The 25238-nt window shown below is 42.5% G+C and overlaps 2 protein-coding genes and 1 pseudogene across 2 annotated transcripts; 2 read left to right on the top strand and 1 right to left on the bottom strand.

Moving 5' to 3' along the window:
- The first annotated feature begins 1425 nt into the window (after nt 1-1425).
- On the top strand, nt 1426-6047 carry LOC139542788 (proteasome subunit alpha type-7-like; annotated as a pseudogene).
- On the bottom strand, nt 5709-10049 carry LOC139542787 (protein LSM14 homolog B-like). Its single transcript, XM_071348615.1, has 9 exons — nt 9468-10049; nt 8979-9142; nt 8132-8264; nt 7807-7995; nt 7379-7456; nt 7070-7231; nt 6654-6792; nt 6351-6511; nt 5709-6247 (listed from the first exon to the last, which is right to left on the bottom strand). Exons 1-8 carry the CDS (start codon nt 9586-9588, stop codon nt 6358-6360), a joined length of 1140 nt encoding a protein of 379 aa, XP_071204716.1. The 5' UTR covers nt 9589-10049; the 3' UTR covers nt 5709-6247; nt 6351-6357.
- On the top strand, nt 10049-22488 carry LOC139542786 (transcription initiation factor TFIID subunit 4-like). The gene is made up of 16 exons (XM_071348614.1): nt 10049-10958; nt 11114-11908; nt 13763-13911; nt 14003-14122; nt 14215-14343; nt 14433-14555; nt 14681-14770; nt 14895-15137; nt 15816-15951; nt 17659-17773; nt 17878-18047; nt 18170-18300; nt 18575-18700; nt 18816-18872; nt 19075-19194; nt 20040-22488. Exons 1-16 carry the CDS (start codon nt 10472-10474, stop codon nt 20202-20204), a joined length of 3156 nt encoding a protein of 1051 aa, XP_071204715.1. The 5' UTR covers nt 10049-10471; the 3' UTR covers nt 20205-22488.
- Nucleotides 22489-25238: the final 2750 nt, after the last annotated feature.

The following is a 25238-nucleotide window of genomic DNA, read 5'->3' as shown; positions in this document are numbered from 1 at the left end:
ACTTGTCTAGTTAAATAAAATATAAAGTTGTTTTTGATTAAAATGTATCAGTTTGTCACTTTCCCGAGGTTGGAGTAATAACATGTTCAACTACCTAAGAGATTGGCTCGAATCTAGGTTGTACCTTTCAGATTTCAAGAAAATAACAACTAGGGAAGAATTTTTCACTTCTCTCATTGACTTCTCAAACCCAAAAAAAGGTCCTGGGCCCAGATTCACAAAACACTTCTTACCCAAAAACGTATTATTCTTAAGAAAAAAAATAAAGAAGTTGATAAGATAGTTTGTAAGTGCAATTCCTCCACAATATCTTAAGATGTAATGATTTTCCTACAAACTTCTCAAATATCTTGTTAGAATCTTTGTAGAGTGTTTGTTGCTAGGCAACCGACAATCATGTTAGCATATTTCCTACTGAGATTACTGTTCTAAAACATGTTTTTGGGTTTAAAATAATCAATAATGAAACTTTCAGATGAACTTTGTGAGTGAATTAAACATGTTCAATTGCTTTCATGCACTTGTTCTCTCAATGCCTGAGACAAGGGTTTAGCGATCTTGGAATTAAGAAGAAATCTAAAAACGTTATTTTCAAGAATCTAATTTCTTCTTAACTTTTGCTAAAGGAGAAACAAATTAAATAGCTTAACAACATTTCCAATATGAACTTTCTTCATAAATCTATAGTTAAGGAAAAAATGGCAGTTAAGAAGAAATTTCTTCTTAAGAAGGTTTTGTGAATCTGGGCCCAGGTCTGTTTCACAAGCGTTACCCGGAAGTTTTGCGATGTTGCGCCTCTGGGTTTAGAAACGGTGTTTTTTATTTTATATATATTTTTACTTACAGTAACATGCAAAACATAAACATAACAGCCAGAGAGATTCCACAAAGAAATGAAATAAATAAATAAAACTAATCCACATTATATCAATTCAAATACAGACATGTAGCGAATACTTAAAAAAAAAACATTTTGTTTTGTATACGTTTTAATGACTCTAAATAGTTTTCCAAATCAGATTAAAAAAATAAGAAAAGGGTATTTTTCTTCATAAATGTTGATTTGTGTATGAAAAATTATCCTAATAAAATAAAGAGATTTGTGACATACTCACGTTCAATTGTGGAATCAGTGTAGTAAAATAATATGTCAAACATTTCAACGGTTGTATAATAATATGTCAAACATTTCAACGACATTTCAACGGTTGTATGCAATTTGAGGCCAAGGCGTAGTTTTACATCAGTCCAGAAACGGTGGTAGGGGTGTTTTTGATTCACTACGCTCGCTCTCCAACGTAAATAGCGACAGGTTGATGGCCGCAATAAATCAGACGTTGGCTGTTCCACACAGAATCACAGATAGAACAATTATACAGATATTTCACCGGATGTGTAAGTGTGAAACACCCGGTTGGCGTTTCTACTCACTACTAAATATGGTGATGAGCAAGCCTAGTGGCCGTCAGTGGGAGAAGATGGATTTTTGCCGACATTATGCAAATGTTTTCATTTTTCTCAATACAGTTTTCTGTTCCCAAAACTAGAATCTGTTACGAACCGAGTGGACAAAGTTTGATTGGTTTTACCTTTTGCCAAATTGCGTTGTTTAGGAGTGCAAGGGCGAATTTAGTTATTGCACAACCGCACATTACAGAGTAGGCATCGTTCCCTAACGGAAATATGCAAATACGTGCAAATACATGCCCCAATAGTATCTCGCTAGCTCGTGCTTGGTTGTTTCCTTCAGTCGGATTACTTTCACCTTTGTTTATAGAGCGTAGGCAAGTCAAGAACACAGAAATAATATTTTATGTAAAAGTGAATTGAATGAAAGATGAGCTACGATCGTGCCATCACAGTGTTCTCACCTGATGGCCACTTATTCCAGGTGGACTACGCACAGGAGGCGGTCAAAAAAGGTTCAACTGCTGTAAGTACCATATAGATTCATGTTATGTTCTTAAAGTTCCAATGCTCCGTGTTTTTATCGCAATATCAAATAATTTCTGGGTAACAGTACCTTACTGTAATTGTTTTAAATTAAAATGGTTAAAAATAAACAAAAATAGGTTATTAGAAAACTAACTGTTATTGGCAGAGAGGAGGGCAAACTCCCTTTCCTATTAGTCTATTAACCAGGCCGTCAAAAAAAAAAACACCCAGCCAAACAAGCAGGGATCTTTTCAAACTCCTCTTACACTGTAAGTGCATTATCATCATTTACACAGAATTATTCCAACCTGTGTATATATATATATATATGTGTGTGTATGGAAAAATATCTATATACAAATATATGAAATCATGTTTTTGACTGCACTACCCCTTTAAATATTGAAATCGCTTTTGGGTCAATCTCTACCGATGCCACAATGTAGCCTATCAAAGAGAAGTGCATGGTGGGAACCAAATTGAGCTCCAACCGGCGCAACTATATCAATTGTGCCTAATTCTTTTCCAGGTTGGAGTGCGAGGGGAAAATGTTGTTGTTCTAGGAGTGGAGAAGAAAACTGTTGCCAAGCTCCAAGAAGACAGGACAGTGCGCAAAATCTGCTCCTTGGATGACAATGTCTTCATGGCCTTTGCAGGTAAATTTTAAACATAGGATAGTGCACACCAAACCACAGACGTGTCAAGTGGTGATTGCAAATATGTAATTACCATGTCTGGTATAATTTATGTCATCAACATTTGAGTACCTTCAAAAAGTATTCACACCCCTTGACTTTTTCCACTGTGTGTTACCTGAATTTAAAATGGATTAAATTGAGATTTGGCACTGGCCTACACACAATACCCCATAATGTCAAAGTGTAATAATGTTTAGAATTTTTACAAATGAATTAAAAATGAAAAGCTGAAATGTATTGTCAATAAGTATTCAACCCCTTTGTTATGGCAAGCCTAAATAAGGTCAGGAGTAAAAATGTACTTAACAAGTCACATGAATTGCATGGACTCTGTGCAATAAGTGTTTTACATGATTGTTGTATGTCTACCTCATCTCTGTGCCCCACACATAGAATTGTCTGTCAGGTCTCTCAGTCAAGCAGTGAATTTCAAACACAGACCAGGGAGGTTTTCCAATGCCTCGCAAAGGGCACCTATTGGTAGATGTGTAAAAAAAAAAATACAGACATTGAATATCCCTTTGAGCATGAAGTTATTAATTACACATTGGATGGTGTATCAATACACCCAGTTACTACAAAGATACAGGCGTACTTAACTCAGTTGCCAGAGAGGAAGGAAACCGTTCAGGGATTTCAATTGTAGTTACTTCACAATACTAACTTAATTGACAGTGAATAAGCCACTTGTACAGAATAAAAATATTCTAAAACATGCATCCTGTTTGCAACAAGGCAGTAAAGTAATACTGCAAAACATGAGGGAAAGCAGTTAACACTTTGTATTCAGGATGAAAAGTTATGTTTGGGCAAATCTAATGCATTACAGTGCCAATCTCTCCATATTTTCAAACTTTGGTGATTGCATCACATTTTGAGGCACTTTACAAATTACTTTGACTAACCTGTACCCCCGCACATTTACTCGGTACCGGTACCCCCTGTATATAGCCTAGTTGTGTAATTTACTTGTTACTTTTTTCTTCACTCTAGTTTATTTTGTAAGTATTTTCTTGACTCTATTTCTTGAACTGCATTGTTTGTTAAGGGCTTGTAAGTAAACATTTCAGCACGTGACAAATAAAATGTGATTTGATTTGTATGCTTGTAATCATTAAGGAATGGGGAGTTTGTTTTTTAAATCTATGGCCTGAAAATGGTTGTCTAGCATTGATCAACAACCAATGAAAGAACTTGAAGTCTTTTTAAAATGCAAATAAAAAGAAGCCAAATGTTGCACAATCCAGGTGTGGAAAGCTCTTAGAGACTTACACAGAAAGATTCACAGCTGTAATCGCTGCCAAAGGTGATTCTAACATGTATTGACTCAGGTGGTTGAATACTTATCTAATCATGTTTGCCTGGTTCCTCTCTAGGTTTCTTCCTAGGTTTTGGCCTTTTCTAGGGAGTTTTTCCTAGCCACCGTGCTTCTACACCTGCATTGCTTGCTGTTTGGGGTTTAAGGCTGGGTTTCTGTACAGCACTTCGAGATATTAGCTGATGTACGAAGGGCTATATAAAATAAACTTGAAAATAAACTTGATTTAATTTTTTAGAAAGTTTTTTTCTTCCTCTGACATGAGTATTTTGTGTAGATAGTTCACAAATGTGAATTAATCCATTTTAATCCCACTTTGTAACAATGTGGAAAAAGTCAAGGGGTTAAATACTTAAGGCACTGTAGGCCTACTTTGAATGATACATGTAATGTTACTGCTGAAATAAAGCAATTTGATTTTACACCAAGTTGGGTGAAGTGTTTAATTGGTGTAACATACTTCCCCCTTATCCAATGGCCTGCAGGATTGACCGCAGATGCCAGGATCATTGTTAACAGGGCCAGGGTGGAGTGTCAGAGTCACAGTAGAAGACCCTGCGACAGTAGAGTACATCACATGCTACAGCTCCAGCATAAAACAGGTACCACCCACCCACCGACCCATCCACCCCCCACACGTGCGGATACATCATTTCTATATATTCCGACTTTCAGCGCTACACCCAAAGCAATGGGCGAAGGCCCTTTGGCATCTCCTCCCTCATTGTGGGGTTTGATTTCGATGGAACACCCCATCTGTACCAAACAGACCCCTCAGGAACATACCATGCCTGGAAGGTAAGGGTGTTTTTCTGACCCATACATCTGAATCATTGATAAGATGCTTCAAAATATGGAAAATAAAATGTGGTTGTGTACATAGGCAAATGCCATTGGAAGATCTGCCAAGACTGTTCGGAAGTTTCTAGAGAAGAACTATAAAGAGGATATGGAGTCCGATAGACACCATTAAGCTTGCCATCAGAGCGCTACTTGAGGTGAGGCTTACACCATTTTAGAACATTTGACGGCAACAATGTACTGATTGGAACACAAAGCACAGATTTTCCTCCATCAAAGTTTGCACCCTATGTTCGCAGGTTGTCCAGTCAGGGGGAAAGAACATTGAGCTAGCCATTATGAAGCGGGATGAATCAATGAAGGTCTGTTTGAAATCGTGACACCTCAGCAAATCCAGAGGATCTCACCTGTGTAATAGCACAACTTAAAATGTTCCCCTAATTATTTACTTTCCACTGTAAATAGATTCTGGTCCAAGAGGAAATCGAGGAATATGTCACGGCTATTGAAACGGAGAAAGCAGAGAAACAAAAGAAACCATGAACACTTTGACCAGTCATGACAAAAACAAACATGTGGCTTTGTCCATCAATATCTCATCGTTTACATGAATTCTCATTGTTTCTCCAGCCATTGCTGGAGGGACCCCCAAGGATTGCATATTTTTATTCTAGTCCGGCATAAACACCTGATTTGACTAATCAGCAGGCTCTTGTTTGGTTGAATCAGGTAGGCTATGGTAGTACTGGTAGACTCCAGTGCTCACAAGGTACTGGGTGTTAAGACTAAAACAAAATGCTCCCACCCTGGGAGTCCCAATGGAATGGATTGAGAAACACTGCTGCCCTAATGGATCACATGCAATCTTAAGACTTTACCTTATTCTTGCAATGAAAAATATCTGCATTTAAAAACTACAACATCCACCTAGTATCATTGAACAGAGAACAAGTGAATAAGCAATTTCCCATGTTTATTAGATTTGTAACAATTGAACACTTATTTTCTCAAAATGATAGAAAACAAACCAATACATGGGAATTCAATATTTTTGGCAGACATGGTCTGTTTTAATTAAGTTAGGTATAATTATATTAAGTAATATTTACAATACCATGAAGTAGTTTACCCTCACCAGTTTCATCTTCAAATTGATCCCTTGAATAGTTTAGGAAGTTTGCATGTCATCCATTTATCAGAATACAGAAAAGAATGAAAAGCACAAGCAAATTCAAAACAATGTCAAAAGCCAAAATGTACCTTAGGCTCAAAGAAAATAAAGAAAAAGCAATGCATTTCACTTCTCATATACTTATTCAGGTGTGGGGTCCCAAGAGTCAAAATAAATTCTCATTACAAAACACTTCATGATGGCAGAGAAAAATAATGGAATGCAAAATGTTACATTTTGGTTAACTACAAAAACAAAAGTACATACACAACCAACCACTTCGTGGCAATTCATGCACAAGGTAACCCAAGCGTCAAACGAGGCCTGCAGGGTTAAAAAAAAAACATTACTAGCCTTGCCTGGTTAGACTCAAATCGCAAGCAATATATACCCAGGCTTCTGAATAAACACACACATCCTTACTCACTTGACCCTCACAGCCTCCCAGTCCCAGTTCGCTGGGAGGGCCGGCGCTGTGCTGACCCTAGCCCTCTCCGGCCGCGGTAGCCCCCACGGAACCTCAGGAAGCGGCCAGGAACCCCAAAGGTCTCAACGTTCAGCTTCCTCTCCTCTGCCCAGGTAGTGCGTCTGGGTCATAGTGTAACATGATTAGACAAGCACAGAGATTACATAGTCAGATCTTCATAAGCATTTTGTGACACATGAAATTGACAGCATAATAGATAGGTTAGTCACTTTCAGAGCACATTTATAAAATAAACATGGTCACCTGGATTTATGGTCTGACGAGATGTTGTCAAAGAAGGATTTGGCCTTGTCATAGTAGCACTTGGGCCCAAATGGATCCCTCTCCACTGTCTTCTCACCAGTGTCTACTTCTGGTTTCGCCTTCCCTTCATCCTGTGTTTCTAGTGAAGATGCAAGCATGGATGAACAATGAACAAAATCATGGTTCTGAAATGCTTGCAGATGAAACCAAATAATATTTTTGGAGGATACATTTCCGCCAGAGATAGAAGTCCCCTTTTTGCATTAATTTCCCCAATCAGTGATGGCCAGATCATGAGCTAATGGTTGCCTAATGCATGATCACAGTCATGGTCAAATTGCAACATTCCTGCAACTACAGTACAAAGCATGAAGGCCCATTGGTCACAGACATGTGGTTATTTTAATGCAACCAACCTTTGATGTTCAACTTGTCCTGCATCTCCCGCTCTAGCTCTTCCTTGTCGAACTGGGCGTTTGCAGAATCAAAGTCGAAGTCTGACTCAAACTTGAGGGTGCTGGGCATTGAGCTCTTCACAAGGAGCTGGCCCCGATTACGATTCCTGGGCCTACGAGCTCCTGCAGGACAAAAATGGAAAGAATGATAAGTCATTCATTCTAAGGTATGAGAAATTCTATGACAAAATGGTTTACTATACAACCATCCAAAGCAAATTAGATTTGTCCCTGACCCAAGAGCTAAAGGGGGGGGGGGGGGGGGGTCACCTTGTCTCCTCCTTGGTGGTGGCCTGTTCTCATCATTGGATTGGGAAGTTGTACACCGACGCTGTACATCGGAGCCACCTGATGGTAGAAAACTAGTTGCAAATCACATTACATAGTCCGTTTTACAGTATGAATGCATGTTTTTCTACGGGGGTAATTTTTTATTACATCTACAACTTAACCAGAGCAAACAAGTTAAATTACATTACTTAAATTCAAAATCAGGCATTATGCCAATGTATACTATAGGAAGTAGTGCATCTTCTACAATGCAAAAGCTGAACACACATTCAGATCCTTTTTATTTTTCATATTCTACAATGCATTTCTTTATCCTTATTCTACATGCATAAAGTAAATACAGAGGGGCCCCCCATATCAGCCTGAAGAAACACCAGCTCATCCTGGCTTGCGCCCAGTCTGCTTACTGCCTGGTCCAGAGCATCTCTGGGGCTGTGGGCTCCCTCGTGCAGCTCGCTGCATGGGCCTACTGGTCTCCCTGCGCTGCTCCTGAGACAGACTCTGGCCTTTCTTCTGCCCTGCCTCATCTAGAGGCACCGTCTGGACAGCCTGCTCCACCATAGGACCCCTTCTCACTTGAGGGCCTTGAGTTCCACCTGAGTAGAACAGGACCAAGAGGGAGGTTATTTATCATCATTGGAAACAAGCACCCGATAATGGATTTTATCATTAAAATGAAGTGTTGCAACATGAATCATCCCCAACAGTTCCCGGTCTTATTCGCTGACTCACCCAGACCAAGGGCTGCAGCATACTGCTGGTTGAGCAGATAGTTGGCTGCTAGCTGGTTATACGATGGGATCCTGTAGGGACTGATTGGTCCTGGAGTTGGATTATAGGAGGACGCTGAGGTGCTGAGTGATGACTGAACCCCCCCCAAAACGAGGAAAGAATACAGCAAATGTATAAATTATTTACTCGAAACACTGATACATGGATGGGCTCATGGCATAGCCCTTGATCATGACTCAATTACATTACACATAAGAGTCATTGGACGAAGACGTTTTCTGTAGGGGGGAGTTTTGTTAACGAAGATCCCCGATGCTCAATCTGAACATTAACGTGTCGCTTGCGGTACAGTATTGGAAGCAGAAAGACTTTAGCTTTCATTACACAACACCGATAAATACTTTAAAAAGTAAAAAAAAGTTCAAATTGATAAACACCTAAGGGCTAGTGTTCCCAAATTGCCATATCTCCATATTACAGCGCTTGTTTACGGAAAACAGAAGGAAGACAAGCGACCACCTTTGCTAATTAGCGTGTTCCAAACACCTGTATGTAAGTAAGCCAACTCTGGAAATATAGTGGAAGTGTAGTTTTGTTGGATGGAGGCAGCCATAGCTGTATCGATCTGTGCAAAACTGCTACAGTAAGTGTATCTTTAGTATTTGAATGACTTCTTCCCTGATGAAATGGCCATGTTTCAAAAGCAGTTTCGCAAGCGATGATTGACGTTTCTTAACGCTAAAACAGCGTCAGTATTGTAGTTCACACTAGGCAGTCTTGGGCGAAGCTAATGGTTGAGAATGCAGAATGTCGCTTAGAGTTTGAGAGGTAGGCATAGCCTGCCTACCTGCACAATGGCAGTGTCCTGGGGCAGGCCATGGTGGGATTTTGGAGGCTCACACAATGAGATGTCTTTGATATCACTTCCTCTGAATATGATGTACTCATAGACGTCATCTTTGGGAGCGGTTGGCCTGTCTGTGGGTCGGCCCTCTGATCCAAATGACTTCACTACATATGAACAAGAGAAAATCATGGAAGTTCATTGACAGGCCAAATCAGATGTTTTTACTATGCAATCCATTGACATAGCTGTACACACAAACCAAGTAAACTATCCGGTAAAATACAATAACAGTAGGCCTAAGTGACCATATTGAAACTTTACTTTCACATCCCACTGCTCGCATTGTCTCTGTGTTTAAAGTATGGGCTCCAACATCTATTTGTAATGACACATGTGATCACAATCACTTATTTTAGGAGCAAACAGGTCTTCTTTGACTACAACTGTTGTCTGAGAGTGGATATGCGTCTGTCCGCTCGCATAATTTACCTTTTGTCAACACCACTGTCGAATTCACGGTATCAATAGTGTATAAGATGCCTTCATACCGATTTAGAGCTTTGGAAATCAAGCCGATTTTACTGCCGATATAAGGAGTCCCGACGCTCATGGTGGCTGGTGAACTAATGGCAACACGTAATCGTCAAGTAGCCTACTCTCTGCGTTGTATTTTAAATGTGATTCACATGACAGCAAGGCAATATGCGGCTCATTAGAGGGAATTTATGGACCATCACTCCAAGGTGAGCCATGGGCCACGCCTTCTCATTTACAAGTGCACCTGTGCCTCAAGGGGTCATGGTTGGATTGCATGTTCTGAAAAAAATTATAAAATTTAATTGGAACTTCATCAACTATACTCTGAATGTAACAGTTATTGATGGCATATAGCCTATGCATATTGTCTAAGTGTCGTTGCAAATATGCCGAGTTCATGCAATTTCGTTCTATAATATTTATTGTAGCCCATAAACTAGGCTACAAAGCCTAACTAGGCTAAATATCAATAGGCTAGTAAAAACAAATTTACAATATGACCGAAACAAAGAAATATATGATAATTGTATAGGCCTATAATGTTTTTATTCAACTTGATTAAAATTACATTTAGCCTACACATTCTCTCTCTCGAGCGCATTATTGAGCCAATAGCACCAGCATACCAAGTGAAAGTTAAAATATCACATGTACATCAATCTCTAACGTATGAATAGGCTACCGTTACATGTCCGCAGTAAAACAAAGTAAATGACAGATGCTTTATTGTCCTGCATATGTGTCAGTGTCAGTCAGTGGGCACGAAGCTGACAGTCGGCAGCGAGCGCACGATCCGCGCCCTGTATGCGCCCTCGTGCGGGCGGTAACAGCAGCTGTAGGACAGACTGCCTGAAAAACAACGCAGCCATTTTGAGTCGAGAATAAAAGCTCAAAGAAAGACACTGCATTTCCTCTATAATGATTCAAAATAGTAACAAAAGTCGGTAACATAATCGATGTCTGGTGTGGTTCGTTTCACTTTTGGCAACGCTAGCCGCACAACTACCAAATGCAACTCTGTCTGTACTGCCGTCCCAATTTTTCGTCCGTGCTATATCTCATCCGGCTGGGATTCATTTAATGCAATTTATAACAATTCATCCCAAACTGTAAATCTAACAATAACCAATCAGAGCACCCTGAAATCCGATGTCAGTGACGGAGTATCCAATCGGTGCATGCGTCTCACGAGCGAGTGTAGCAGAGTAAAGATGGCGGCGGGCTCCGATTTACTGGATGATGTTTTCTTCAACACAGAGGTGGACGAGAAAGTAGTTAGTGATCTAGTTGGGTCTTTGGAGTCTGAGCTCACGGGATCGGGTCGTGGAAAGTCTTCAATCAGGGTCCAGGCTGCAGCAAATAACATTGACAACTCAGCTGTAGGTCGCAATTCCAATGTCCAGGACAGCGAAATGGGACTTTCACAAGAGCTTGCTAAACCAGGTAAAATAGCTGACTGGTTAACGTTAGCTTATTCTGGTCACGTTGTTTTTCTGTTTTCTGTCTCTTTTAGCCACACAATTTGACAACTTGCTTATATAACTACACATGTTCAATTGATAGATATTCCCATCCCACATCTGTTTCCTCTGTTGTAGGGACTGGCGTGCCAGGGGGTGTCATTAATAGTAGGATGTCCCAGGGTTCAACCATGTATGCTGCGGTCGGGACAACGGCGGCGGGCTCGAGCATGACAGCCGGGCACAGTCCGAGCAAGACTGGGGCAGTCAGTGGTGTGATAACGGGGGTTCCCGATCACGGAGCTGGGATCAGAAAAACTGGGGCGGCTGGTGTACAAACTTTAAATGGAAGGAGCGTTGTGATAAACTCTCATAATTCAGGAAGTGTTGCCGCTTTGGTGAGCTCGGCAAGCAGCACAGTGCCCGCCGTCGCGGTTGTGAACAACGGACCGAGCTCCGTGGTCAAAGGAAACGTAATCATACCCTCAACTTCCAGCACAGTCATTCAAACACCTCTTATGCACAATGCTGTCACTTCAACTGTGATATCGTCTCAGCTGTCTGTTCTAAACAGTGTGCCCACTGTCACGCTCGTGAGGCCGCCTATGCAAACCCCCGGAACAGTCACATCGCAGAGCGGGAGTAATAATACGGTTCTGATACGATCTGTCAACGTTGCCCACCCTGCAAGTTCAGAAGCGCAAATCAACAAATTGGAGTCGCCAAAAACGACCATACAAACGACTTCACAAGTGACCGCCCCCAGTGTTGTAGGTAAAAGCCTGGTTTTACAAAATGTGAGGACCTCCATCCCATCGACTATTGCAGCCTGTCCTGGTGGGATAAAGTCGATCGCGCCACAGGTGTTCTCCCCGAGACTTCCGCAACCCCAACAAAATACTTCAAACATCCAGAACATTCAGCTCCCTCCAGGTAACTGTCATTCTCAGGTGTTTTGACGTAGTACAGTAGCCAGTTAGGAAGAAGTCAGCATTAGTGGGCCATTTCTTTGAGGGTACTGTAACTGTACTATAATTTTGCAGCCCAGTCCCAACACATGTTATTTGGTTGTTGCTGAATGTGTTCTGTGCATGAAAAAATGGTTTTGGTGAGTGTGACATCATTGTGGTGTTTGTGTGTGATCAGGTTTCTCAGATGGAGAGACCCGTTGAAACATATATAGGAAAACATACATAGGAAACATTGCACTATAATGATAAGGCTGTCATTCTGTCAACTATAATTCAACAATCTAGCTTTTCATGTTAAAGTTAATATTTACTGGTAGTGTTTTGAAATATAATAACCATTCACGTAAATAGTTATAATATTTATGAAAATCTGATTTATAGTGGTGTCCCACTGTTTGGATAGTGGGACAGGGACCTTTTCAGCTATTAAAATGCACAAAATAAACTTTTTAATCAATTTTAAATGTAAATTCACTCATTGGATATTCCAAAATACATTGAAATATGTTCTTTTAGTTGTTCCTAACATCTGTAAATCGATTCTAGATGCTATTTAGCACATAAACAGCATAGGATGATGGTGGATAGAATTAGCAGGAAATAGCAGGAGTAGGAAAGGACAATGATGTAAGAAAGGAAGGATAGAAAAGAGGTGCAATTTATGAAAGGGACAGCGTTTTTTTTTATATGGGGGGGGTGTAATAGCTGTGATGTCTCTGTTTAGTTAGATTTTTCACCAAGAGCTTGGAATGTTCCCAAATACATTTTCCAAGGGCATTGAGAGGGTCTAGTCGAAGGTTGTCTTTTTCTTAATGTTTTTTTTATACAGATGGTGTGTTATCTATAAGCCTCTACAAAGTATAATTGATGATTTCACAAGTGCCAGGTGAATTGGGCCACTGTGTTCTTAATGAGAAAATAGTGTCCCACTTCATCTACTAAAGTGTCCCACTAGCATTGAAAGACTCTTCATCAAAGTAGGGCTCTGGTTTTGTTTTAGGGGATGTAGCATCCACTGAATAATAAATGGTCAACTTGTTTCATCATTAAAATGTAGATAAGACATTCATTCATTGAAATAAACATTGCTTGAGTAGGGGTACACTGATTTTGACTGTCTACATAGCAATCTACCAAAAAGGGTGAAGTCGGCGTTAGTGGGACACTATGTCAGTTAGCCACAGTCGAGCAAGGATACAATGTATTTTGCTGGCAGCATAGTGTTTCTTTTCAACACTCTGTGAAACAGAAACTTTGTTGCAAACTTGAAGTTAACATTTGCTCTGTCATATCAGCTACAGTTGCCATCGCTGCTGCACCTTTGGTTTGTTTATTAGACAAAACTCCTTGTGCATGTGCGTGCGTGTTTTGCTGTCAGTTGTTTATGCTCCACGAGCACATTGACCTGTGGGAACGTTCTATTGATTCTGTAAAATCACACACAGGCTACCCTGGCACACATACAACTTACTGATTTTATCAATAGGCACGCTGACACCATAGCACATCATGTAATGTAGTTGCATGCATGTGGCAAATGTTCTGTGGGAGTTGCATGTCTCACAAGTTCTGGCTAACAATGTTAGCTCTAGTTAAGCTCTCCACTGAGAGCTGAATGTTTTTTGTTGTTGTTGTGACAATAAAAAAAGTAATTTTCTGCTAAGAGTGGCCAACTGTATTTTCTAACTAAACAAAGTGTTTTCATAGTTATTATTAAGATATGTAACGTTATTTGTATTTAGAAAGTAAGTGTCTGTCTGTCGATCTATATCCCCTGTTTGACTTCTTACCCCTGACCCCTCCATGCCCTGTGTAGGCATGGTGCTGGTACGCAGTGAGAGTGGGCAGCTTCTGATGATCCACCAGCAGACCCTGGCCCAGATGCAATCCCAGTCCCAGAGCGCCATGACCCCACGGGCAGCCACCCCCACCAGCACTCCCCCTGTCCAGATCACTTCTGTACAGGTGCACACACACACTAATCATCTCTTACCTACAGTGATGGAGAGATCACAGTGTGAACTCCTGAACCCTTGTCCTCTCCTCTGTCCTGCAGGCTCCAGGGACGCCCATGATGTCCCGTCAGATGACCAACACCATCACTAAGCAGGGCTCCCCGGCCCAGACCACCGTCCAGGCCACCACCACCCTCCAGAGGCCTCCTGTACTACAACAGGTAGGTACACAACTCATCCCCCTCTTCAATTCTCTTCAATCTTCCCCTTAGTCTCCTTTCATACCCTGCTTCCTCTTTCCCATCTCCTATAGAACACCATTATGCTGGGTGGAGCGGCCGCCACCTCAGGTCAGACTCCAGTGCAGCCTTGCTCGGCAGCAGTCACCCAGAGAGCAGGGACCCCTGGGACACCAGGCGCCCCCACGGTCGTTTCTACCACAGTGAGACAAAACTCATCTCCCTCCTTCCGACATTTATCTACTCCTAAATAGTCATGCAGTGGTCCTAACTTGTGTATATGTGTGTGTAGGAGATCCTGGAGAACGTGAAGAAGTGTAAGAACTTCTTGTCCACGCTGATCAAACTGGCATCCAGCGGGAAGCAGTCGTCTGAGACCACAGCCAACGTCAAGGAGTTAGTCAAGAGCCTGCTGGTACACCTGTCTGTCTGTTTGGCCATCTGTCTGGCCATATGTGTCTATCTCTCTGTCTCTTGCACTCACTCTCACTATTTTTCTCACTTTATCTTTCTATGTTGTCTGTTTTTCTACCACCACAGGAGGGTAAGATCGAAGCGGAGGACTTCACCAGTCAGTTATACCGGGAGCTCAACTCCTCTCCTCAGCCATATCTCGTGCCTTTCCTCAAGGTGAGACTGATGGCTTTTCCCTTCTCTAATGTAGCTAGCTATACACCCAAATAAATACAAGTGGCCAATGATGCAGTATACTGTAGATGAGAGAATGATTTGTGCTCTTCCTCCCCATCTCCAGAGGAGTCTTCCTGCACTGCGTCAAATGACCCCAGACTCGGCAGCCTTCATCCAGCAGAGCCAGCTGCTTCACGCTGGCGCCCAGCCTGCCGCCTCCTCCAAGGCCTTGACTGCTGTGGTGCTGGGGGGCACGTCCACGGCACAGAAATCGCGTCTCAACAGTACCAGCCCTGGGACCAAGGGGACCATGCACCAGTCTCCTGTCAGCAGCCTGGCCCAGACACCTCATAGCAAGCCTGGCCTGGTATACTATATCCTAACGATACTCCACTCAGTGTTTCCTCTATTGTATGGGTAGGGTGCCTTGTTGTTTTATTGTAATAGGAAGTCTATATGACTGTATGTTATGTTGAGGGATGACCCCAAGTGTATCGCCTGGTTACGCGTCCACCATAGTTGCTGGAAACATGCTGGAAAGGACAATGTGGAAAGGAAATACCCGAGCCTGCACAGTAAGGTTCAGGCCTGCTCTCTTTCTTTCTCTCTGGCCTCTCTCACTTTCTCTCTTTCTGTTTTCTCTCTCTCTCTGTTTTCTCTCTCTCTCTGTTTTCTCTCTCTCTCTGTTTTCTCTCTCTCTCTGTTTTCTCTCTCTCTCTGTTTTCTCTCTCTCTCTGTTTTCTCTCTCTCTGTTTTCTCTCTCTCTCTGTTTTCTCTCTCTCTCTGTTTTCTCTCTCTCCCTGTTTTCTCTCTCTGTTTTTTCTCTCTCTCTCTCTCTGTTTTTTCTCTCTCTCTCTCTCTGTTTTTTCTCTCTCTCTCTCTCTGTTTTTTCTCTCTCTCTCTCTCTGTTTTTTCTCTCTCTCTCTCTCTGTTTTTTCTCTCTCTCTCTCTCTGTTTTCTCTCTCTCTCTGTTTTCTCTCTCGCTCTCTCTGGTCTCGCTCTCTCTGGCCTCTCTCTCTGTCTCTCTCTGTCTCTGTGTGTGTAGATGGTGCCTCAGCAGCAGGGGGCAATGGGGAGGCCTCAGGTGTCTCTGGCCCAGTCACCCATGGTTACGCTCCGAGGCCAGCCCCACAGTCACATCATCATGGGGCAGCCGCAGGTGGTCAGACAGCTGCAGACAGGTGTGTGTGTTTTGTATTTTCTTATCCCATTACATGCTTAGCCCTGTCGAGGGTGGGGGGAGTATTCAGAAATTTGAAAAGTATTCAGACCCCTTGACTTTCTCCACATTCTGTTACGTTAGTCTTTTTCATAAGTATTCAGACTGTTTACTCAGTACTTTGTTGACGCACCTTTGGCAACGATTACAGCCTCGAGTCTTCTTGGGTATGACACTACAAGCTTGGTACAGGTGTATTTGGGGAGTTTCTCCCATTCTTCTCTGCCATTCCTTTCAAGCTCTGTTAGGTTAGATGGGGAACGTCGCTGCTCAGCTATTTTTAGGTCTCTCCAGAGATGTTCGATCAGGTTCAAGTCCGGGCTCCGGCTAGGCCACTCACTTTTATTGAGGAGATAGTTGTCCTTCTGGAAGGTTCTTCCATCTCCACAGAGGAACTCTGGAGCTCTGTCAGAGTGACCATCGGGTTCTTGGTCAGCTCCCTGACCAAGGCCCTTCTCCCCCGATTGCTCCGTTTGGCCGGGCGACCAACTCTAGGAAGAGTCTTGGTGGTTCCAAACTTCTTCCATTTAAGAATGATGGAAGCCACTGTGTTCTTGGCGACCTTCAGTTCAGCAGAAATGTTTTGGTACCCATGTCTGTGCCTCAACGTAATCCTGTCTCGGAGCTCAACGGATAATTCCTTCGACCTCATGGCTTGATTTTTGCTTTGTCATTATGGGGTATTGTGTACAGATTGATGAAGAAAACAATTCATTTAATCCATTTTAGAATAAGGCTGTAACGTAACAAAATGTGGAAAAAGTCAAGGGGTCTGAATATTTCAGAATGCTCTGTTTACTTCCATTAATTTTTTCAACTGGTACGGGGGACCTTCAGACGTGTCTTGTGAGGTAATGCTAATTAGATTTCCGCTGGGGCGCAGACATCGACTCTATCTGCATTTTGCCTGTGTGTTTGATGCATGCGTTTGTGTACTCGTCATAGATGAACTTCTCTAATAGAAATATAATTTATACGAAAGATAAAATATACTATGGGCCTAATAGTACTTTGTATTACCTTATTAATTGTATTATTTAATGCTTTGATACCATCACTGTAGAATGTGATACGACACCTGTGCAGGATTGGATCTTTCCTGTGTGAGGTATTTTTCCTACTGGGCTGTGAGGCTCTGGGACAAAGACACACAGTGTGAACAATGCCAGTTAGCAGTGTCCATGATCGACGGCGACAGACAGAAAGAAGTGTACTGGTTCTGTCTGTGGCCAGCTGCTATTAGCTAGTGGAGACGGCAGTAATATGATAAGTGCTGCTGCTGTGGGTGTGTATGTGTGTCCAGTGTCCTCCTGGCTTGCCTTGCTGGCTTCACTGACCGAGGACTATATTGAGACACTTCCCCTTGTGACATATGTATATAACTGCATGCTATATTGATCAAGTGTATTGATGGATGGTGTTTTGAGGGACCCATGGAAAGCTCTCCATCTGTGAAATGTGTTCTTCCTCCATCTCTCTTCCTCTTGAGGTCCGCTTCGCTTTTCTGCTCACAGCAACTCTACCAAGAAAAAGTTAATTATTTATTGCTGAGTTATGATATACAATGTGAAAGGGTTAGGAGGTTAAATAAAAATATAGTGTCTCTGTTATGTAACTGTCCCCCCCCCTCTTTCTCTCGCTCTCTCTCCATCTCTTCCCTCTCTCTCAGTTCCTGTAGTGAAGCAGGCTCTAGCACCAGGGCCCAAGGTAACACTTGGGCCCCAGTCTATGCTCTCTGTAGTACTGAAGAACAGGCAGAAGGAGGCAGGCGGAGGAACCTTCAAGTAAACACACACACACTCATAGACATGCATGTACAAATCAGATGATTTTGGAGTTCTTCAAGTGAAAATGAGGCCTTATAAACAGTTTCTCTCCCTCCATTCAGGGATGATGATGATATAAATGACGTGGCCTCTATGGCTGGAGTCAACCTATCAGAGGAGAGTGCCCGCATTCTGGCAACCAACTCTGAGCTGGTCGGCATGGTGACTCGCTCCTGTAAAGACGAGGCCTTCCTCTACACCTCCTCACTAACCCAGAGAGTACATGAGATAGGTGAGACATACACCACACACACACACACACACACACACACACACACACACACACACACACACACACACACACACACACACACTCTGTACCTAAAATCTATGACATCTCTTGTGTTGTAACAGGCAGGAGGTTAGGGGTGACTGACCTGGGGCCGGAGGTGATCAACTACGTTTCCCATGCTACACAGCATCGGCTGCAGAACCTGCTGGAGAAAGTGACGGTGGTGGCGCAGCAGAAAAGCATCACCTTCAAGGTGAATGAACACAGCTTCTGTGGGTGTTTGTGTGGAAGAGGTTCACTAGTAAAGTAATTTAATGAGCTATTCAAATTGTACGTTATTTTTAGTCAAAACCAGTTTTTTATTTGGTATTTGATCTTCACTGGTGCTCATTGCAACAGTTTTGCAAAAAGTGCTGAAATAATTTGATGATGCCAGTGATAATATCTGATTGAACCATTTTACCCTTGTAATTCATTATTTATCTTTCCCCTCTCCCTCCATCTCTCTCTCTCTCTCTCTCCTTCAGGAGGATGATAAGTGTGAACAGGTGAGTGACGTGCGTGCGCAGCTGAAGTTCTTTGAGCAGCTGGATCAGATGGAGAAACAGAGGAAGGAGGAGCAGGAGAGAGAGATCCTGATGAAGGCAGCTAAGGTAACTAACTCTCAACCAGAGTCAGTAATGTATAGCTGTTTGTGCCATCTAGTGGTCATATACTGTAAATGCTAGTAGTGTTGATACTGAATACTGTGCATCTTTCTTCCCCCAGTCTCGATCACGACAAGAGGACCCAGAACAGCTTCGGCTTAAACAGAAGGCTAAAGAGGTAAGAGTACAGGCTTGTGTAGCTGTATACATGGTGTGTGTAACATGTTGTATGTGAACTAATTGTAGTGTTTCTCATACTCTTTGTGTGTCAATATGTTAATTTATAGTGTGTGCTGGTATGTGTGATCATGTTATGTGTCTGTCTTCAGGCAAAGGAGTCAAAAATGCCTGTTCCCTGTGTGTGTGTGTGTGTGTTCTAGATGCAGCAGCAGGAACTGAATCAGATCAGGCAGAAGGAGGCCAACATGACGGCCCTGGCAGCCATCGGCCCCAGGAAGAAAAGGAAAATGAACTCCCCTGTCAGCGGAACCGGGGCTGAGGTAGAGTATCATAACCAAACATAGACTAGTACTCTGGGCTAGATCATTGACTCCTGATCAATTACATTAATTTATAAAGCCCTTCTTACATCAGCTGATGTCACAAAGTGCTGTACAGAAACCCAGCCTAAAACCCCAAACATCAAGCAATGCAGGTGTAGAAGCACGATGGCTAGGAAAAACTCCCTAGAAAGGCCAGAACCTAGGAAGAAACCTAGAGAGGAACCAGGCTATGAGGGGTGGCCAGTCCTCTTTTGGCTGTGCCGGGTGGAGATTTAAACAGAACATGGCCAAGATGTTCAAATGTTCATAAATGACCAGCAGGGTCAAATAATAATAATCACAGTGGTTGTAGAGGGTGCAACAGTTCAGCACCTCAGGAGTAAATGCTGTCTCTAGAGAGTTTAAAACGGCAGGTCTGGGACAAGGTAGCACGTCTGGTGAACAGGTCAGGGTTCCATAGCCGCAGGCAGAACAGTTGAAACTGGAGCAGCAGCACGACCAGGTGGACTGGGGACAGCAAGGAGTCATCAGGCCAGGTAATCATGAGGCATGATTCTCGGGCTCAGGGAGAGAGAGAGAGAGAATATATACTTAAATTCACACAGGACACCGGATAAGACAGGAGAAATACTCCAGAGATAACAGACTGACCCTAGCGCCCCGACACAAACTATTGCAGCATAAATACTGGAGGCTGAGACAGTATCCTAATGGATCTTAACAAAGAAAACAATTAGATGATAGCACCCTATCATACACATATTTTTGAAGCTCAACATGGACTTTACTTTCTCTATCTCCCCCCACCTCTCTCTCCCCTTCTTCCTCCTCTCGCTCTTCAGGACTTGTGCTCTGGTCCCTCTCCATCAGGTGGGTACAGTAGCGGAGGCTCCAGGCCTCAGCGCCAGCGCATCACCCGGGTCAACCTCAGGGACCTGCTCTTCTGTCTGGAAAATGAGAGGGAGACCAGCCGCTCACACCTGCTCTTTAAAGGCTTCCTCAAATAACACACAGGGAGACCGGACATGCCCAATAACGCTTTCCTAAGGGACAAGTAATTCATGAGACTAACCAAGTCACTCTGATGCACTTGATGCTTCCTCCTATAGCAGACAGAGACCAGCCACTCCCTATAGCACCTCCCTAACAGACAGAGACCAGCCACTCCCTATAGCACCTCCCTAACAGACAGAGACCAGCCACTCCCTATAGCACTTCCCTAACAGACAGAGACCAGCCACTCCCTATAGCACCTCCCTAACAGACAGAGACCAGCCACTCCCTATAGCACCTCCCTAACAGACAGAGACCAGCCACTCCCTATAGCACCTCCCTAACAGACAGAGACCAGCCACTCCCTATAGCACCTCCCTAACAGACAGAGACCAGCCACTCCCTATAGCACCTCCCTAACAGACAGAGACCAGCCACTCCCTATAGCACCTCCCCTAGAAACAAGAGCAACCAATAGCACCTCCCTCAAAGGGCAAGATAGACCAGCTACACTTGATGGTACCGTCTCTTCTTCTGTGCTCTCCTAGAATCATGACCTCTTAGACTAGAGGAGAGACCAGTGACACCTGGAAAATGAATCATCAGCTGAGCCCTACACTCCCTTCTCAAGAGAGACCAGGCTGTTGCAGCTGTGAAACAATGAATTGTTGGGACTGACCTATCAGACTAGCTCTTCTGGCCTCTCCTTTACAGTGCCTCTCACGGTTAGGTAGAGACCATAGAGATGGATAGAGGACTCATCTTTGTATCTGTGCCATTATAGCGTCTTACAGCATGGGCAGCTCCATTGACGCAATCTCCATTTTGAAGTATTACATTTTCTTCGTGATTGCCTGATCCCTCCTGATGACCCTGTTGGACATGACTTCAACAAGGTCTCCAGGAAGGATCTGCCAATAAAGTTGGAAGTCCCACCTAGTTGACCACATTAAAATGGTGACTGCCCCCAATTGCGCTGACTATGCTAATACGGCCTTTTGGCCACCAGAGGCCTCAATCATTCTCCATGTTAGAGACCTGCTACTGGCAACCAGGTCCCCTCCCATACACTCCCCTGGAGGGGAAATGCTCTTATTTGTGAGGTCTCCTTTAGGTCTGGAAACATCCTCATGTTTTGCAGTAGGGACATGTATTAGCTTTTCCATCCTTTAACCTCATGCATTAGACTTTAGACTTTTTTTTGAAAGATCCCCAGCTAGGGGACTTTTAACACGTTTAACCAACAAATGTACAAACCTGCAGGAGTAACGTCAAATACCTGACGATACAGAAACTCAATGCATTTTGTTGAGTAGACGTTTTATTTTTCCTATTTTGTAGTCATTCATTCTAGTGCTCTTTTACTGCCTGTGGATTATTTTAATTTGACTGATATTACTCTTCCATCAAGCTGCCTTGCAGCCAAAATAAGCCATATTAATCATACATCTCTAACTCTCCAGACCTCTGATGACAGAACAGGAGCACTCCTCAATCATTCAAGTTTTTAGACTTGTTTGATTTCTGCTTTAGCATCTCTTCCCAGGTGCTTTGTTTTTAATCACTTATAATGATTATTTATTTTGTCAACATGTCTGTTGATAACATTTTGTACATGTATATGCATACATGAAAACACACACACACACATCCTATGGAAGCAGTCAGTAAATTGTAGATTTTTATCAGTAGACCGTGTGAAGAAATTGATATACAATATATATATTTTTTTTTTCAGAAGAGTAATGTAAAACAATTTACATTAATTAATTGATGCAACAATGCAAAGTGAGACTGATGCAAAGTGAGACTTTGATGCAAAGTTCGCAATAGATAGCCTTTATGATTGGAGGCCATTGCTAGCTGCCATGGCGATATGGGATGGAATGCAGAATATGGTATACAGAATGCACCCCCCGAACGATCCGTTTTTTAATCAAGCCGTCGGTCAGAGGCATACACCCACTTTATGTATTTTTTTAAATATTTCTTAGCGAACATACTAATTGGTTGGCTGTTAAGCTTTTGGATGGTATTGATGAAACCTTTCAGACTGTACATATTTTTTCAATACCATCGCCCCTAGCAGCTGTTACACATCTTTCCCTTTATCCATGTTCTATCAGAGAACTGTTTTTAGTGAAAAACCTGAAGCAGATTATGTATTAATATCTTGTACATTTTGCACAGCCACTTGTTAATATGTAAATATTCTAAGTGAAAGAATGTTTTTTAATTGCAATTGTTTTATAGATAATTGAGAGAGAATGATCTCCTTTATTAAAAAAATGAAAAATAGGTTGTTGTACTATCTTTCTGCCTGATCCCAGTGAAAACCTATCAGTGGATCTTGCCAATGCCTGTGTTTTAAAGTTTTCTTATACATTGTTTATCAACTTTATTAGCCCAAAGACAGATGGGCTCCAATGATGTAGCTATGATGAATGATTTACATTTTAATTAATATAGTTCCTGAGTTAAAGTGCATAATTCTTCCACAGGAGGGCACTATTTCGTCACAATCTCTACGTCCCTCAAACAGAGCGAGGCAGCATCAGGCAGAAAACAGTCAAACTCAGAAAACCAAATGAATTAGCTTTGTGTCTTTGGGAGTGAGACCGATCTCACCAGTATCTATGTGGATGTGATCCAAGTCAATGCCGCCAAAGTCACACTTCCACGTGTGAATGGAGTTCACAAAGTGAAAATCCCAGGGGGGAGTATTTTAAGATGCTACAATGTTTCAAAGCCGAATGCCCGGGGATATGACAGTGGTAAGTTCCTGGGGTGATTTCTCCCAATTCCACCCCTGCATATGGCTCTATCAGTACAGCAGCCTTTGGTGCATTCCATCAGTTTCCCTACCCTCCCCTTAGCTTAGCAACAACAGCAAGAGATATGAGCTGAGAATGCCAGACTGATAAGAGATTTTATGAGCAACACTAGCTAGCCAAGCAGCACCAGGAGTCATGTCTCTGGCTGTGCTCTGGCTCCAGTGACTTTGAGAATGCAGGCTGTTGATCTTTAGGTACACACCACTGGGTTACTACAGACAGACACAAACATTTGGGCAGCTCCTTGAGGGCTCACAGTAAAGCGCACAGAGTCATGTCCCTGTTTCAGATAGTGTGGATATTAGGCTTATGGAGTTTGTTTCTGTTCACTCTGCAGACACAGTAGATTCCTGTGAATCCCTGTGTCTTCACCCAGTCTATATCCCATACATGGGCAGCATCGCAAGTCTACCCAAATACTTAGTTGAAGTTGGAAGTTTACATACACCTTAGCCAAATTCATTTAAACTCAGTTTTAAACAATTCCTGACATTTAATCCGAGTAAAAAAATCGCTGTTTTAGGTCAGTTAGGATCACCACTTTATTTTAAAAATGTGAAATGTCAGAATGATATTAGAGAGATTATTTATTTCAGCTTTGAATTCTTTCATCTCATTCCCAGTGGGTCAGAAGTTTACATACACTCGATTAGTATTTAGTAGCATTGCCTTTAAATTGTTTAACTTGGGTCAAACGTTTCGGGTAGCCTCCACAAGCTTCCCACAATAAGTTGGGTGAATTTTGGCCCATTCCTCCTAACAGAGCTGGTGTAACTGAGTGAGGTTTGTAGGCCTCCTTGCTCGCACACGCCTTTTCAGTTCTGCCCACACATTTTCTATGGGATTGAGGTCAAGGCTTTGTGATGGCCACTCCAATACCTTGACTTTGTTGTCCTTAAGCCATTTTGCATCAACTTTGGAAGTATGCTTGGGGTCATTGTTCACTTTGAAGACCCATTTGCGACCAAGCTTTAACTTCCTGACTGATGTCTTGAGATGTTGGTTCAATATATCCACATAATTTTTCTCCCTCATGATGCCATCTATTTTGTGAAGTGCACCACTCCCTCCTCCAGCAAAGCACCCCCACAACATGATGCTGCCACCCCCGTGCTTCACATTTGGGATGGGGTTCTTCAGCTTGCAAGGCTCCCCCTTTTTCCTCCAAACATAATGATTGTCATTATAGCCAAACAGTTCTATTTTGGTTTCATCAGACCAGAGGACATTTCTCCAAAAAGTACGATCTTTGTCCCCATGTGCAGTTGCAAACCGTAGTATGGCTTTTTTATGGCGTTTTATTTAGCAGTGGCTTCTTCCTTGCTGAGCGGCCTTTCAGGTTATGTCGATATAGGACTCGTTTTACTGTGGATATAGATACTTTTGTACCTGTTTCCTCCAGCATCTTCACAAGGTCCTTTGCTGTTGTACTGGGATTGATTTGCACTTTTCGCACCAAAGTACATTCATCTCTAGCAGACAGAATGCGTCTCCTTCCTGAGCGGTATGACGGCTGCGTGGTCCCATGGCTTTTATACTTGCGTACTATTGTTTGTACAGATGAACGTGGTACCTTCAGCCATTTGGAAATTTCTCCCAAGGATGAACCAGACTTGTGGAGGTCTACAATTTCTTTTCTGGGGTCTTGGCTGATCTTTTGATTTTCCCATGATGTCAAGCAAAGAGGCACTGAGTTTGAAGGTAGGCCTTGAAATACATCCACAGCTACACCTCCAATTGACTCAAATGATGTCAATTAGCCTATCAGAAGCTTCTAAAGCCATGACATAATTTTCTGGAATTTTCCAAGCTGTATAAAGGCACAGTCAACTTAGTGTATGTAAACTTCTGACCCACTGGAATTGTGATACAGTGAGTTATAAGTGAAATAATCTGTCTGTAAACAATTGTTGGAAAAATTACTTGTGTCATGCACAAAGTAGATGTCCTAACCGACTTGCCAAAATTAACAAGAAATTTGTGGATTGGTTGAAAAATGAGTTTTAATGACTCCAACCTAAGTGTATGTAAACTTCCGACTTCAACTGTATATGTTCATCATTTCTGAGTAATCTTACATATTGCCTTGCACGTATCTAACTTAATTGGCAGAAATATGTTTGCAGGTTGAATCACCAAGGAGCCAAATCCCTCTGAGCAGTGGGGCTGAGAGAGAGAAACAGTAGTTTGTTTGTTTGGATAGATCCCTACTGA

Source organism: Salvelinus alpinus, chromosome 17, assembly GCF_045679555.1.
Source record: "Salvelinus alpinus chromosome 17, SLU_Salpinus.1, whole genome shotgun sequence".
Lineage (NCBI taxonomy): Eukaryota > Metazoa > Chordata > Actinopteri > Salmoniformes > Salmonidae > Salvelinus > Salvelinus alpinus.
Note: the sequence above shows the minus strand (reverse complement) of the source record. Positions and strands in the feature narration are given on the sequence as shown.

Excerpts from the sequence above, each read along its gene's own strand:
- LOC139542787 (XM_071348615.1), bottom strand. The coding sequence starts at position 9,588 with ATGAGCGTCGGGACTCCTTATATCGGCAGTAAAATCGGCTTGATTTCC. Across the intron at positions 9,143-9,467 it reads GACAGTGGTGTTGACAAAAG|TGAAGTCATTTGGATCAGAG; the intron begins GTAAATTATGCG and ends GTTCATATGTAG. Across the intron at positions 6,793-7,069 it reads GGACAAGTTGAACATCAAAG|AAACACAGGATGAAGGGAAG; the intron begins GTTGGTTGCATT and ends CATCTTCACTAG.
- LOC139542786 (XM_071348614.1), top strand. The coding sequence starts at position 10,472 with ATGTCTGGTGTGGTTCGTTTCACTTTTGGCAACGCTAGCCGCACAACT. Across the intron at positions 18,301-18,574 it reads AGAAAAGCATCACCTTCAAG|GAGGATGATAAGTGTGAACA; the intron begins GTGAATGAACAC and ends TCTCTCCTTCAG. Across the intron at positions 19,195-20,039 it reads TCAGCGGAACCGGGGCTGAG|GACTTGTGCTCTGGTCCCTC; the intron begins GTAGAGTATCAT and ends CTCGCTCTTCAG.